This window comes from Crocodylus porosus, unplaced genomic scaffold (genome assembly GCF_001723895.1).
Source record: "Crocodylus porosus isolate Cpor-Errol unplaced genomic scaffold, CroPor_comp1, whole genome shotgun sequence".
Taxonomy (NCBI): Eukaryota; Metazoa; Chordata; order Crocodylia; family Crocodylidae; genus Crocodylus; species Crocodylus porosus.
The window spans coordinates 13071434-13087841 of NW_017728906.1; the positions used below are offsets into that span (position 1 = coordinate 13071434).

General features: G+C 47.8%; 1 protein-coding gene across 3 annotated transcripts in view; it reads left to right on the plus strand.

The window, feature by feature from the left end:
* The window catches only part of IGSF3 (immunoglobulin superfamily member 3), a 139272-nt gene extending 124503 nt beyond the window's left edge, over positions 1–14769 (plus strand). For all 3 annotated transcript variants that reach the window (XM_019528706.1, XM_019528708.1, XM_019528707.1), the window contains 4 exons: positions 624–1034; positions 3685–4092; positions 9121–9537; positions 11716–14769. In XM_019528706.1, the coding sequence (XP_019384251.1) occupies positions 624–1034; positions 3685–4092; positions 9121–9537; positions 11716–11966 (1487 nt within the window). In that variant the 3' untranslated portion in view covers positions 11967–14769. The remainder of the gene's footprint in view (positions 1–623; positions 1035–3684; positions 4093–9120; positions 9538–11715) is intronic.
* The last annotated feature ends 1639 nt before the right edge of the window (positions 14770–16408 follow it).

Sequence of the window (16408 nt, forward strand, 5' to 3'; positions counted from 1 at the left end):
CAAGTCTGTGACAGGACTGGGGCTAAAATTTCCAACAGGCAGTCCTGCCATCTTCTAACTAGCGCATGCGCCTGCCAGCTCTGTTCCATCTCAGCATCTGTTTCTTGAATGGCACGCGTTTAATGTCCCTATCTGTGTGGCTCCTCCCTTTCCAGGATGTCAGATTTCCCTGAGATGGCTGCAGTGGGGTAGGGTCAGCAGCACAGGAGCTTAGGCTAGAACAAGCATAGTTTAATGGTGGAAAAAGTCATTTAGCAGACGTGATGCTGCTAAATGAGCACTGGAGAGCTAGTGTTTGGTGTGACTGCCCTGCTCAGCTGGATGCCTTGCATCTGGATGGATTAAGGTGGGGCCCTTTAATGAGACCAGAGTTTCCTGTAAGAAGCCAGACCTCAAGGGATGACTCAAGGATACACTGGGGAGGAAGAGGAGCCTTTGTAGAGGGGATTTGAATTTCCTGTGGATCGAGGCTTTTGTTCAGTGTTGTATGATGTGATCTGAAGCAGAGTGAGTATGACAGTGCATGGGCGGGAGGGTTGTTTCCATCCTCTTGTAAACCCGATTTCTTTCACTGTACTAATGATCTGCCTCCTTCTCTCCCTCTCCCCTGCCTGTCAATGTAGTGACCAAGCTGCAGGTCAGCAAATCAAAGCGGAGCATCACCCTGGTGGAGAACAGGCCCATCCCTCTGAACTGCTCCGTGAAATCGCAGACCAGCCCGGACTCTCACTTTGCCGTGCTGTGGTATGTCCACAAGCCCTCTGATGCCGATGGCAAGCTTATCCTGAAGACCACGCACAGCTCTGCCTTCGAGTACGGCACCTACGCTGAGGAGGAGGGCCTGAGGGGGAGGCTGCAATTTGAGCGGTCTTCCTCTGGCGGGCTTTTCAGCCTTACCGTCCAGCGGGCCGAGGTCAGCGACAGCGGCAGCTACTACTGCCACGTGGAGGAGTGGCTGCTCAGTCCCAACCATGCCTGGTACAAGCTGGCTGAGGAGGTGTCTGGGCGAACTGAAGTCACAATCAAGCAGCCAGGTAACATGGAGTACCCTGGGAGGATGCTGCCAGAGCAGGTCCTGGTGGTGCCTGGAAGAAACATACCTCTCGCCCCCCTCACCACAGATCATTTCTCCCAAGAACTCCAGCTGTCCTGGACTTCTCCCCATGGGAGAGATTTGAGCCAAACCATTCCTCCCATCTCTGTCAAGTATTTGTCCTCCAACTGGGCCCTTTTGCTCCTCCCTCACCTCACAGCAAAAGCCTTGCCCCTTAAGCTGGGAGGGCAAGCTTCCCTTCTCCATTTACTTAGTCATCCCCCTTCTGGCTGTTGGCTGCTGGGTGGCTGCCTGCACCCTGCTCTTCAGTGCTGGTATGGGATGTCTCCTCCATTCAGGTTGGGACAGTACACATTTAGCCTCTGACCTGGGCATTTCTGCATAAAAGTCATTCATTCTCCTGTCTGTGCAGTGAGATGGTAGATCCAGGGCCTGCTCCCTTCACACCTGGAATGACTGGTGCTATCCGTGTGCTGGACTGGGCAGAGAGAGAACATAGGGGGAGGGAAATGGCCACGGAGAGGCTGTGTGGTGTATTGAATGAGTTGAGAACTGCTAGAAGTTGAGTCTCCCTTGCTGGGGCAGACAGCAGGGATTGGCAGCTCTAGCAGGGCAGGTCTTAATGGAGAAGAAATTGAGGTTGTTTTTCCATCTCTCAGGCTTTTGATTTGCCTAGGTCAGGTAGTCAAGTTCAGGCTAGGTCTGGCTAGCCCATGACTAAAGTTTGTATGTTCATCTTAACCAGCAGTTTTTGGTTATTTAGCCTGAGCCTCCTTCAGCGTGGGGAGGAGGGCTCTTGCAGGAGCAAAGAAGGAGTCTGTTTGAGACACTGTCATGCAGCTGGAGCAGCAACTAGTGACAAACTGAGTGAGAGCCAACATTCATGTGCTGGGGGAAAGCTCTGCAGATGGCAGAACTTTTTCATTCAGTTTGATTTTTACTCTGTCTATATCCCAGCAGGTATGGGAAGTATGGTCTCTTTTCCCTTGTACTCTGCATAAGAGATGCGAGTAATGAGTTTAATGAGATGGGTGCCAGAGAGGGAGAAATCTACTCTGCTGGTGGTTTCCATGGCAGAGGATGGCATTGGCAGAGTTGGGAAATGGAAGAAATAAGGCTGGACTTGGGAGATATGTCTCTCTCTACTACACCTATATGGACCACAGAGGCTTTTTATTTCTGAGAGATGTTGAAGGTTTGGCCATTTTCCCTAGCTATGCCTTGCTTCAGAGGTGTATTATGGGTGCTGCTTTCTCAGAGGGAACTTGCCATGCCCAAACAGATTGCTAGGTGTGGCATGCGCCCTTTGTGGGTTGGGTGCCTCCAGTGGGGAAGAATATTCAGGGATTTGGGAGTGGAGGAGGGGGCCAGCAGGGCTGGAAGAGATGCCATAGGTGTGTGCAGCGTGCAGTCCTCTCATTTCAGGAGGCTGGGCCTGGGCAGGACAAAGTCTGTTACCCTACAGCAGACAGAGTCCATCACCAGCTACTCTGCTAGATGGTGCCTTGTTTAGTTACATAGCCATGGGTTAGAGCAGCAGCTGGCATCCTTTTCAGGAAGTGGGATGGATGGCACACTCCAGTTCCAGGCAGCCCCTGCCACAGCCACTGTTTCTTTTCCCCTTAGTGAAACAGTACAGGGACAGCTCCTGCAGCTGCCACTTTTCTCAACCCATGCTGCTTCAGGGAGACCACTGCTGAAGCCCACCACCATCAAATGCTGCCAAAGCCCCACGTTTGCAAGCTAAATCAATGGCTTCATGGATTGGATTTGGCCTGAAGGCTGTAGGTTGCCAACTCCTGGGTTAGAGCATATGGCTTGTGAAGTTGGAAGGTCACCAGTCACAGCTGTTGACAACACTGTACAAATCCTTAGACTGCGGTCTGGAGAAACACAGACTTCAAAGAGTGACTAGGGAGGAGGGGGACTGATGCATGTTGGGGGGGGGAGGGTTGTTCCCAATCACCACGTTTACATCACTTCTGTTTTGCACATTCAGTACTTTCTTTGGAAGATCCTTTGGCATGAACTTCTGCTTGGTAGTGTCAAGATGTGTATTGGGTGAAGGAAGCCCAGCCCTGGGTTTCATGGCCAGTTTGCTAGGAGTCTGGGATGCACCTGATACTGTGTTAAAGAGCTGACTGTAGCCATCCTCAGCATGTCTACAAAGTTGTAGGTCAAATGTAGGGAAACTTCCCAATCCAGTGATATCCGCGTGAAGAATGACCTCCTTCAACCCCAAATAGTCTAGTCCCTGCATTTGGAATCCTCAAATCCTATTAGGGGATTGTGGTGTCTGCCACACTTCCATGTCCTCATATGCTGGGGTGAATGGGTGCTTTCTGACTTATTTATTTAGTCAAGGATTTTCAAAGGCATGTAAAGGACTTCAGTGCCTATGTTTCCATGAGAATCAAGCTAATTTTCTTAGGCTTCTTTGAAAATCCAAGCCTTCCTTTTTTTTTTGACTGTGCCCAAGGTTGTGATAGATGCTTAACGAAACAAATCACATGAGTGGTGGGGTCCCTGTAAGTATGACATGGAGAGTATTCAGCCAGAGGAAGGACTGTGGTCATTGCAGTCATGTAATTGCTTCTTTTTTTTTCCCTTTTGTTTGCTTCTTTTCTTAGATAACCACCTACAAGTGAACCAGACCCAGAAGAACCTCACCATTCTGGAAAACCAGTGGGTGACACTGGAGTGCCTGGTCACCAACCGAACCAGCCTTTCTTCCCAACTCTCTGTGGAATGGTTCGTGTGGAAGTCTGGCCACCCAGAGAAAGAGACAGTGGCTCGTCTGAACCATCAGGCCACCCTGCAGTATGGGGACCTGGCAGCACTGAATGACCTGAAGAACCGGCTGCATTTGGAGAGCCCTTCTCCTGGCCTGTACCTTCTCACCATCCAGAATGCAACTGTGCGGGATAGTGGGGCCTATGACTGCAGGGTGGAGGAGTGGCTGCTGGATCCCAGTGACCGGTGGTATAAGCGAGCAGAAGATCTCTCTGGGCTGACAACAGTCACAGTGAAACAACCAGGTAAATTGCCTCTGGGACACATTCATCTGGTTTTGAGGCTGTGTCAGGTACTTAAGACAGATGGCCTTCTCCCTCATGCCCCTGAGGCTTGGAATCACCATACTGTCCATATATTGTAGAGTGGGAAACAATGTACAGCTAATGATTGTTAATTGTTGCAACAGTGCATCTGGAGACCTTGGAGCATTCTCTTAAAAGCTTTACAGCTTCACAGCCTTTTTCCCAGCAGGTGAGTAAGGGAGCGATACCACACTCCATCCTGCATATTCATCAGCTAGCATGCAATTATTTAGGGTGCTTTGGACCAGGTAGAGTGATTGGGAAGGGAATGTGGCCTCTTAACTCCATCCTGTCCCTTGCCAGCTCCTTCCCCACCACTTGACTTTGTGGTCATCTAGCTTGACTATCACAGGTAGATGGGCCACCGGTCTGATGCAGTCTATTAGTTTCATTGTCCCACGCTGTAGAGTTGCATAACAACACCAGATATGCATTCATACCATGTACAGCCAACATACATTTAGCCCAGGGGTCAGCAACGTTTTTGGGCAGAGTGCCAAAATCACCACAACCTCCACCCACCTTTTGACTTGACATGCCAGAGATGGGGGAGCCGCAAGGGGCCCAATCCTCATTGCTGGTGATGGCTGCATGCAAGTGTGCCTCCAAGTAGACAGCGGTGGAGGGGCCGGAGTTGCACTGTCCCAGCCCCTTCCTCCTTGCCATTCACTGCAAGCCATGTGTGCACCTGCCACCACCATAGTGTCAGGGCTCCAGAGCCCAGTGCAGCAGTTTGTGGCTCTGGGCAGTTGTAGCAGGCAGCAGGGAGGCTGCAGACAGCTGTGCCAGCTCCGCAGCCCCAGCACCGACCCTGTTACAGCTGTACATGCGCCTCTGGGCAGATGGTGGGTGAAGAGCCATGGTTGCACTGCCCCAGCCACTTCTCTGCCATGTGCTGCAATCTGTGTGTGCACCCAACCCTGTTATGATGCCAGTGCTGGGACTGCGGAGCCAAGCAAAGCCGTTTGCAGCCTCCTGGCTGCCTTCCACAGCTGGCCTAGGCTCTGGGCAATTGTAGCAAACAGCTGGAAGGCTGTAAACAGCTGTGCCAGGCGCCACAGGCACTGGCTCCATGGCAGCAGCAGCTGCACAGGTGCCTGGGGGTTGCACCACCCCAGGCCCCTTCCCAGCCATGTGCCCAGAGGCATGCACACATCTGCCGCAGCCACGGAACTGGTGCCAGGGCTGCAGAGCCCCATGCAGCTGTTTGCAGCCTCCCAGCTGCAATTGGCCCAGGCTCTGGGCAACTGCTGGCAGAAGCTGCCCGAAGTCTGGGTCAACTGTGGTGTGCCAAGGAAAATGGCCTTGCATGCCATGCCTTGGCATGTGTGCAAGGGGTAGCCAGTTCCTAATTTAGCCTTTCCTTGCCCTGTGCTCTGTCGCTGAAGTGGGGTGACGGTAGCAATAGCTCATGCTAATGGTTCCAAAGAGCCTTTTCATTGCCACTGCATGAATCTGGAAGGAGATCACATGCATACTTTAGACCCAGCAATCCGTTTTCCTCCCAGTGTTTCTGGAGAATCTGTGATTTTTGTTTCTAAGTGCCAACACCACCTTGACTAGCAGAATAGATTGCTAAGTGTTGTTACTGTTTTGATTTGAATCAAAACAGTAACATGTCATGGAACAATGGAGCAGTCTGTTTTAAAGGGTCTTTCTGGTTCCACGTTCCTCTGAACGGAGGTAATTATGTTGTAGGTTGAAAGCCTCTTCAGGCATTTAGATAGCAGCTTTCATCCAAACAGTTTTATAAGGCATAAATAACATCCCTGTTCTACAAATGGAGAAACCAAGGCACAGAAAGGTAGCATGACCTGTCTAAAGTTACATGATGGATTGGGAATAAGACCCAGAACTTTTGACCCCCTACCTAATGGAGGAGGATGGCTAGGAAAATCCTCTCCTCTGAGACGGCTTTTCCATGATTGACCAATTTGGGAACTTTTTGCACTTTACGATGAAGTAGGTACTACTGGCTACTATCATAGTTAGATGGGCTGCTAGTCTGATACTACGGTACACAGACACATAACAGCACCAGATATGTATTCATACCATGTACAGCCAACATATATTTAGCCTTTCCAGAAGTGGAACCTTACTGTACAGGAGTGGTGTCTGGAGTCTGAAGTATCCCTTCTTTGCAAGATCCTTCATCCTAAACAAATTCCAACCAGGAATAAGACACGGCTTCTTAGCAGAGAAGGCAGAAAACCTCTGGAACCATGTATGTAGGGAAGCATTGCTAAGAGTGCTAGAAGGACATCCAATCTTGATTCAAAATCTGTCTTCCAGCCAGACATCATGGGCTTGATACAGAAAGCACAGGGTGAGGTCCTTTGCTTTGTGCCATGCAGACTGGCTGATAATAGCAGTCCCTTCTGGCTTAAAAATGTATTCCTATGTTCACACAAGGGCCCCTGGTGATTTCAGTGGGTCTTGACCCTGGGATCCTGTTCTGCATCTGGTAACTTGTTAGGAGACTGGAATGGTTTTAGCAGGGATGTAATTCCCTGTGGAGAGGATTTGTACTTAGAAGAAAAAGCTTTTTCAGGGGATTGTGCAAATCTTATCCACAAAATCTTGGCTTTGGACATTTTTTGATCATGGCTAGGTGGTTACTACTATCTCTATTGCACATACTTTAGCAATTACAACAGATCACTGTTTGGGCTGAAACTTCCCAGACCTGGTCTCGGTGCACTATGATTGATGAATATGAGCTAGAAAATCATTCAGCCCTTTTTGAACTGTAGAAATGTGTATAACTGTACAGCAGACTGGGTAAGTACACTAATTTAAGTTTAAATTAAAAAAAATAATTGTAGGGTTGGGGGCTTTTTGGATTGCAAGGAACTCAGTGTGACTGAACAAAACCTCCAAGCTTAGCACATAACTCATCTTCTCTAAGAAAGAATTTCTGTGCTCATATATTTAGGTACAAATAGTCATAAGCAACTGAAAAACGACTTCAGATCAAGTCTCTTGTGGACAACTTCAGAAAAGAGAATTTTTCGCCCTTTCTTTGTTTGAAGAGGCCAGGAAGATTGGCAGCTTTTTTGTTTTCATTTTTTTCCAAAAAGCTTTTGTTTTTTTGTTTTTTTCTTTACTCCCGTTTTGTCTTAGAGGTTTCAAGAATCTTAGGGTTTGTCTTCTCTGTTTGTCCTGAGGACTCCTTGGAGGATAAAGACTCAAATCACTGACACGTGTGGCTGGAGCCTCACCTTCCTTGATTAATTATTAAGTGTAAGACCCTTTCAAACACCTGAGAACTGCTAGAAAGTCACCCTGATCCAGCAAACCTGTAAGAAGCCAGGGAGAAGGAGTCCTGCTAATTGGTGTCCCCATCTACTGCCCTTCACAAAATCCTGATGCTCCAGACCTACAGCCCACAAGAATTGAGTCCCACTTCTTTGAACCTCTCTGGACCCTTGGAAGCAGAGCTCCCCTCCTCTACTCCTTACTTCAGTAAATCTGAAGGGGGGAGCCATGCTCCTAGCTACTTCCAAACTAAGGGAGTGGGAAAATGGAGGTGGCAGGAGGCCTGGAATCGAATCAGGGGCAAACCTTCCCTCCTCTTCAGCTACTCTGCATAGTCTACAGGAAGTTTCCATGAGAGAGAAATCTTCCCTTTTTTAGCCTCTCCCTTGCATTGACCTTAAGAAGCTGACACCCTTTGTTGCTTCCCATGAGAGGTGGGCAGCTCATAAAAGCTCTTGCCTCCTGGGCTTCCTAGCTTCTCTGAAGATCCCCATACAGAATTAGCAGCCCTCTCAATCCAGGAATGAACCCAAAGTGACCCCAAACCAAAAACCTGCCAAAAGTAATCCCCTGAGCTCTTCTTTCATATGGAACTCAAGTGTCTTAAAGTTAGAAGGCTTGATAATAGCTGAGACTTGTGCACGTGGAATGAACAGGTAAGAAAAGATCATAGCCTACTTCCCACAGACCCCTTGCGGAACAGGGACGCTCCCCACCAAACAGCACTTTAAGGAGAAAATTAGATGTCTTTTATTTACAGCCCCCCCTAGCAATTGGATCAACCTTCAGGTTCAATCTCTACAACAAAAAAAACTAGAAACTTTTTTTTAATCTTTTCGATGGAAGCTCAGAACCCCAGTAATTAATTTTTTGAGTCACTGTGATAGGTTTTCCGAAGTCCATGTTCTCTGGCAATGTTACTAAATCAAATGTTAACTGCTCTTGAAGTCAGGCTTTAATCAACTAAATTTATGTCCTAGGTACTGGGTCTCAGGTGGGGGAATTGGTGAAACTAGCTTTATCTCTCTCTTGTGAATTAAAGTAACAAAAAATGAGTATTTTAGACCTGTCTTTTGCATCTCTATTTGTTGGGGGGAGGTTGTAATTGTCTGATCCACTTCAGCTATATTTTCCCCAGAAAAAAAATCAACCTTGGCTCCAAACAAGACCTTGGTTTTTAAGGTCTTTGTGGCAATTTTTATACATTTTAGAACGTGGGGGGAAAAGTAAGTTGGTTTAGCCCAGTAGAGTATTTGCAGTGTTTGTGGTACGGAAAATTATATCGTTCCATAACATACAGAATAATTGTTTGCATTTCCTGATTTATTTTTGTGTTTTACACATCTGAATTAACAACACTGCTGTGATTTGTTTTTTTTACATGTCAGCATATAAGCACATGCATGCTTCTGGCTTCAGGATTGCTGTTGGGTCTTTTGCGCAGCAGAACTAAAGCTTATCCAAGCTATTGACAAGTTCCCGTTTTGACTTGGAGAAAGATGGATACAGTTTCCCAGGCCACAAACAACGCTTCATCAGTCTCCAGTGAACCCATGGGTTACACTTTGACCACTCCCAATTAATGTTAAGGCTGTGGCTGTGCGTTTAGTGCCAGGAAAACGTAGACTCTGTTCAGCATTTGTTCACTGGCTTGCTCTCCCCCTCTCCGCCTTTCTCTTCATTAATGACATGTCTTCCAATTTTCAGATCCCACGCTGCAGGTGGATGCCACCAACTCCAACCTCACAGTGATGGAGAAGGAGTCCTTCCTGTTGGACTGCAATGTTCTGTCCCGCTCCAGCCAGGAGTCTGTCTTTGCTGTGACCTGGTACAACCTGAAGGCTAAAGAAGGAGGAGGTCGTGTAGAGGAGGAGGAGCAGGAGGCCCTGCTGAGTGTGGGCTTAGATGCAGTGTTTAGCCAGGAGACTAGCCGCTGGGAAGGCAGGCTGCGCTTCCAGAGGCTCTCAGCCATGCTCTTCCGACTGACTGTGCTGCAGGCAGGCACTGCTGATGCTGGCAACTACTCCTGTCATGTGGAGGAATGGCTGCCAGACCCCAGTGGGGTATGGTACAAGCTGGCCGAGGAGGAGTCTGGCACCATTGCTGTTCACGTGCAGGGTACAGGTGAGAGGATGCAAGAAATGCCTCTGGCTGGGAGGGAAGGAGACATGGATCTATGGAGAGGTCTTTTGGCCAGGTGGAAGTTAGCACATCTAAATTCTAACCTAAGCCCTGTGGACAAGGGTCCCCATAGTGAAACTGTTGTCATCACAGTTAACACTAGTTTCATCCCTGGTTGAAAATGAAGGCCAAAGATTGCCTGGGGCACACAGCCTGCCTTGCCTTGTCCTCCCCACAGGAGGCTTCTCCAGGTGAGGGCTGAGGTAAGCAGAGGCAGCAAATGCAATCCAAGCTCCTCATGCTGTACCATTTCACTGGTCAGCAAAAGGATGGTTCTCCAGAGCACCCAATCCTGGCAGCTTTTACCAGCACTAAATTGGCTGAGAAACAATAAACAAAGGGAAACAGTAACATCAGGATATGCTTATGTGAGTGTGCCAGGATTGTGCGAGTATAACATCAGGATTGCTGGAGTGAGTGTGCCAGACATATCACGTTACTTCTGCAACATCCCTGACAAGTGAAGGCCCTGAACTGAAGCAGCTTTGTGATGTAAACTAATGACCCTACAGGGGCTTTAGCTGAGACATCTATGCCACCACTAAAGTTCCCACCAGAAGCTGAACCAGGCCCTTCTGCGAGAAGCCTGTGCTACTGTCTGTGCATCAGCACAAAATCCAGTATCCTAAGGGGTAGCGGTACATCAAGAGGTTGTATTGACTTGCCTGTAACTTTTGAGGAGCTTGATACAGGTGCCTTTGGCTTTGCTACCAGCCTTCAAGCCAGTGTCCCTGTTAAGGAGAGCTGTTCTACATGCCCAGTTTCCTTGCCCCAGGTGTGAGGTGGGGGAAAGTGCCAGTTATGATGCAAGAAATTGGGGGAGTATGTTGTTTGAACTGTCTTTGTCTTCTGGAGTGTGCAGTGTCAGTGTGCCAGTGGTCTATCCAGTACAGTCCATGTCCAAATCTCCTCCTAGGCTTGAAAACACAAGGTATGAGGCTCCCACTCCAGTGAGCCCCTGTGTCATCTGTGAGCCAAGAGAAGAGGGAAATAACTGCAAAGGTTGGAAGGGAATGTAGATCCCTGTGTCGCTGACACCAGGGCCTAAGAACTTCATGACGTGGGGGTACATGGCAGGCTGTGGTGAACCTATGGGATGTAGTTCAAATAAGGGGGTAGGAGCTTACATACAAGATCTGAGGCAGAACGACAGCACAGCTTTACCAGTCACTCTCCTTCCTTATCATATTCTATGACCTCTCCCTTTCATGCAGGGGAGAATTGCCATCAGCTGGGAGGGATGCAGTTGAGACATGGGGGTGGGAATATCCCGAAAAAATCTGCTTGTTAAATTGCCCTTTGGTGACCCTAAATCAGTGGTTCTCAACCTTTTTTATACCGTGGACCAGCTGGGGCAGGATAGGGCTCACCAAGCCAGCTGCCTCCCTCCTGGGGCTGCCCCGCCACCCAGCTTTAACCCCAGAAGCGCAGCTTTAACCCCGGAAGCTGCTCACCCAGGTGGACAGACAGGGATCTGTGTTAGGGGGCTTATGCCACCACCCGGCAGCCAACACTTCACGGCCGAGTACCGGGCCGCAGCCTGGTGGTTGGGAACCTCTGTGCTGAATCATTCAGCTGAACTAGATCTGAGAATGTGGCCAGTTGCTATGTGCATCTCAGGTTTGACTTGTGTATGGAGTCCTTATAACTAGGATTCGTATTGCACTGGGATGCTATTCTTTTAATAGGGACCTCCCTTCATTGGAAATGGTAGAGCAGGAAGAGAGCACTGTCTGGAACGTAGGTCAGTAAAGACCTGGGAGACTGGCACTGAAGAGCAAGGTCATGACTGTGCCCTTGCAGACAAAACCCCATCTCAAGGCTCTTTATGCTCTGTTACCTTTTTGTGAGTCTCCTGATAAAAGTTTCAGACTTCAGCTACTTTACTCTAGTAGGCAGAATAAAAAGTGATCCTTCCTCTGAAACAATACTCCTCTCATGCTGAGCCTTGAAATACTTGATATCTTTTCTCAAAGCCCGAGCTCTTGGATCGAGGTGACTGAGTGAATCTCAGCTTATATTTTATTACATACACGCGCGCGCACGCACACCATACACCACCTGGCTCTTGGGTTGCAGGGAAGTTGTAAGACATGACCTTCCTTTGTCCCTGTTTTGTAGGCTCCACTCTGCAGTCCATCATCTGCTCCAACGATGCCCTCTTCTACTTTGTGTTCTTTTACCCCTTCCCCATCTTTGGCATCCTGATTATCACCATCCTGCTGGTGCGATTTAAGAGCCGAAACTCCAGCAAGAACTCAGAGGGCAAGAATGGGGTCCCCTTGCTGTGGATCAAAGAGCCCCACCTCAACTACTCCCCCACCTGCCTAGAGCCACCTGTACTCAGCATCCACCCTGGAACTATAGACTAAAGAGGAGGAACCTGGACAGACCTGCAGAGAGAGACGGACACAGACAGACACGCACACACCTGGACCCTTAAGGAACAGCGTGGTTTTTGTTCTTGTTCCATGTGTTTCAGCATCTGTATTTCAGCTTCATGACTGAGCTCTATAGTCCCCTGTCTCTGGGGACCAGCGGATGTGAGGCTTTGTGACTAGTCACAGAAGTGGATGGAGAGTCCATGTGCTTGCTGTACATAGCGGATTTTCCTCTTGGATTTATTTTGTTCTCATCAGTTGTTGTCCTTTGGGCTGCAATTTTTTTTTATTACCGAAAGCCCACAGGCTTCCCCTCCTTCCAGGGGCCATTCTGTTTGTGAGACTCCTGTTCGCTTGGTGTTTCTAGACGCTGTGGGGAGTAAATGTATTCTGAAACTAAGTCTGTTCTCCCTCTTTGGGACTTCCATGTTGCAATGAACAAAACCTCCCAGAGGTGAACCAAGCCAGCTGCTCGCTATTCCAAAGTGAACAGAACCAGAACTGCACCTCAAGGGCAGCTGGGTTTTTGCAAGTCCCTCTGAAAAAGTTACAGGCTTAGTGTGTCCATGTGCCCCACCCACTGCCCTTCCTGTAGAGGAGGAACTTCCCTCCCTGGAGTGTTTTCTTGTTCTTGGGCAGGTCTGAATACCCAAGGCATTTTCAGTTTGGACTAACAGTCTCATTTGTTTTGAAGGACAAGGGAGAGGCACCGCAGGGTACTCTGGCCCTGCTAGCAGCAGTGAGGCAGCTTCCCACAGAGTCCGGTTTATTGGAGACATAAGCCTCACCTTGGTCTTACTAACCCTTCTGCCACCTTCTCGAAAGGTGGGTTGCCTGGGTGCTCCTATGGCATGGAGGCAACGGGCTGGATCCAGCTTCTGAAGACCTTCAATTTGACCAAAGTAATGACTAGGAATGGGGAAAGGAGAGCTTCCATGGACTGGGATTCATTGTATCCAAACAGTTCTGCAAGGGTGCTAGATTATGGCCACGCTGGGCAATGGGAGTGTGGAATTAACAACCAGTTTTCATTTCTTCCTCCGATGGCTTGCACTGTTTACTTGTGTGAGTTGAAACTAGGCAAGGGGCCAATACATGGGAACTGGTCCTTGGCTGTTTCTGTGCCCTCTTGATTTGAAAAGAAATGAATTCTGTTCCCCTTTCCCTTCTGTGTGTTTATGTGCCATTTACTGTTACTTGGGCTTTATTTCGGTAGGAAAACAACCTCTTCCTCCTCAACCTCACCCTACCCACAAATTGTCTCATCTTTGTAAGTAAGTGCTGTGGCAGCGAGTGCTGTTCTTTCTGTGAAAGATAAGGCTGTTTGCAAGCCAAACTGGAGCCACGTAGGCACAGGCACCCACATGCCAATCCAGCAAACCAGATACCCCTGCCATGTCTTGGGGAGGAATCTCCCTCCTCTCTAACATGTCCTCAGAGTTATGTCTGGGGAAGAACGTTTGCCTGAAATGGCCTTTCATTGTCTTCCTTGATGTCTTCCTTGCAAATCTGACCATTTATCTTTTGCAGAGTGGCTGAATTCAAATGGGGATATACCACAGGATGTCACCAATTTATGTGAAAGGGAAGAACAATTCCCACAGCTTCTGCCCTCTCAAGACCAATAGGACTATTCCTCCTGAAGAGGGATTCTTGATCCAGCCACCACCTCCTGATAACTCTGTAGGGTTAGTAGATTTTACCCTGATGCCTGCCTGTTTCAGAGCCACATGCTGCTGAAGTCATGCAGAAATCTGCAATACATATAACCTCTCAAAGGATGTAGGGAGAGGGGTATATATGCATAATGCCTCACTCCACTGGAGGAAGACTCCATCTTCCATGAATTTGAACACTTCCCTCTCCTTCATGAGCAAAAAATGTGCTACATTGAGACATCCAGAATGTATATGTACCTCCTTGAGATGTCCCTCCATCAAACTGTCACTGCTTAATAGACCCTCTGCAGGTATCATAGTATAACATACTGTGCACACACTCTTATCTTCCCCTTCCATATACATGAAGGAGCTTGCTTAGATGAGAGAAATGAAAAATGAATGGAGATGAAAAAGCATGATTAAGAGAAGAAAAAAAAAAGGAGCCCTAAGCCAGTGGTATTGTTTTATAAATGTAAAATCTACTGTACATAACTGCTTCAGGGCAGGAACTGCAATTCAGTTCAGCTTTAAAAGAAACAAGAAATTGGCAGGAGCCTTTCCTGCCCTAAGAGAATGCTGCTGCTCATTTCTGTGTTGGAAGTCTGCTGTACTGACCCAGTAGCAGCTGTGTGTCTATCCTTTTTTAACTGGCACTGCTTTCCTCCCACCGCTCCTTTTTTTTCCTGTGGAAAGTTTTCCCACAGTGACCTCCAGCGGCCAAAAACATACCCTTCGGTGGCTTCAGTCTGAACTAGACATGTTCTTGAGGGCCAATTCATAGGATTCCTCTGTAAGCAGCCGTTACGTTACACAGTTTACCTTGCAAATGGTTTATCCATGGTTCTGGCAACACATTGCCCAGTCTTAAACTTTTTTATACATACATATATATATATATCTATATATCTATAAATATAAACCAGACTTCCTGTAACAAGTTTTAACATGAAGCTTTTCGGACAACGTTCTCTGCTTTAAATTTCTGTCACGAACTAAGAAGAAAAGACAGAAACCTATCTGTGCATGATGTGGAAAACTGTTTGGGATTTTTTTTTAAGAACTTTGTACTATGTTGCACTACACGTTTTATACAACACACCTGAGAGCTGTAGTAAACTGTGTTGAAATTGTGATTAATATTGTGGCTGTTTTTCTGTAGTACAGGCTTTGAATATGTTCTTTTCCATGGAAACGCCTGCCCTCTACAGGTATGCAGGGATGTGCACAATGCCAAGAGAAATTCCTGCACAGTATCCGCAATTGCTGTGTCAAGTGGAGACATGCTCACACATTCAGGTTCTAACCATGCATGGGATATGGCTCTTGTAAAACAAAGGCAACTTGGTTGTGAAAGAGAATAGCTCCAGAAGCGCTAATGAGGAGTCATGGCGCTGGCAGCCATAATGAGATTGGAACAAAAGCAGATGTCTCAGCTGTCAACAGCAAGAGCATCCCACTTCCTGCTGGCTTCAGGTTTTCTGCAGCTATGGCTCTACTCTTAGAGCTGAGATGTGGCAAAACAGCTTGTGTCACAGCATCTTGCTCAGAGAGCCGACTGCGTTGCCTTAGAATAGGGGTAGCCAACCTGCAGAACTGCTACAAGTAGTAGGGGCAGCCTCTAGCACACAATGGATCAGAGATGGGACAACGGATGCGGCAGCAGGTAGGGCAGGATGCAGAAAGCAAAGCAGCAAATTGGGCAGGGAGCACAGGGCTGGGAGTAGACAGCAGATCAAGTAGCGGAAGAAGATCAGAGTGGCAGCTGGGATGAGTACAGGGCTAATTTGTGGCATGCCTGCCAAAAACGTTGGACCTCACTGCCTTACAGCATAGTCCCAAATACCCCATCAGATTCAGAAATACAAAACAAGCTGCCCCCTTCCTTGGCTTTGTTGGCTCCTGGTGGTTAGTTGTGGGATGTGTTCTCTGGAGGAACATGGGTAGTATTTCCACATTGAAACAATTTTTATTAACAACCATTTGCCACTCCTGCATATCCAAGAATCTTGCTGACCTTTTGTGGCAGTCCTCAATCAACATCCCCCTTCTGTGGGTGGAGAAGCAGGTATGAGATAAAAGGCATTGTCAGGAGTTTGCACAAACTCCTCTTTTCTCTTCCCTGCATGGACACAAGCAGAAGAGGAGTGCACAGAACTTTTTTAAGCAGGGTGTGAAGGAGGGCCATACACAGATGGGCAGGGGTATGGACACAGTGATAGGGATAGATCCCTAAGGTCTGGGCTGCCATCTGCAGCTCTGAAGAAGTGGCAACTAAAGTACAGAAAGAGTCATCTGTACTTCACATACATGGTGAGGCTAGTCACACCTGCAGAAATTCTATATCACTGCTTAGTTTCTGCCTCTCCAACATGTAATAAATGGCAGGTACATTGTGTCTGGCAGCACTCAGGCCTAACACAGTGGTCTGGAGGCCCACTTACAGCTTGAACATTTTGGATGACTGCAGTGCCAGAAAACATCTGCATTGTCACATGATCATTAATGCCTTGGTGGCTGAGAACCCATCACAGTTCATTCCCTCTGTAGTGTTCAGGACCATTGCTGACTTAAAGACTTCTTCCATTAATCTTGTTTCTTAACAAAAAACTTCTTTAAACAAAAAAAAATTTTGGTTAATATTTGGGGGTTCCCTTTCCAAATGTGAAGTTCAATTAATGACTTAAAAATGAGGGAAAAACCCCTCCCCCTCCACCATATTTTTTCTCAACCTTCTTTAACACTAGTAAAAAAGTGTTTCTGGGTGTGTGGACT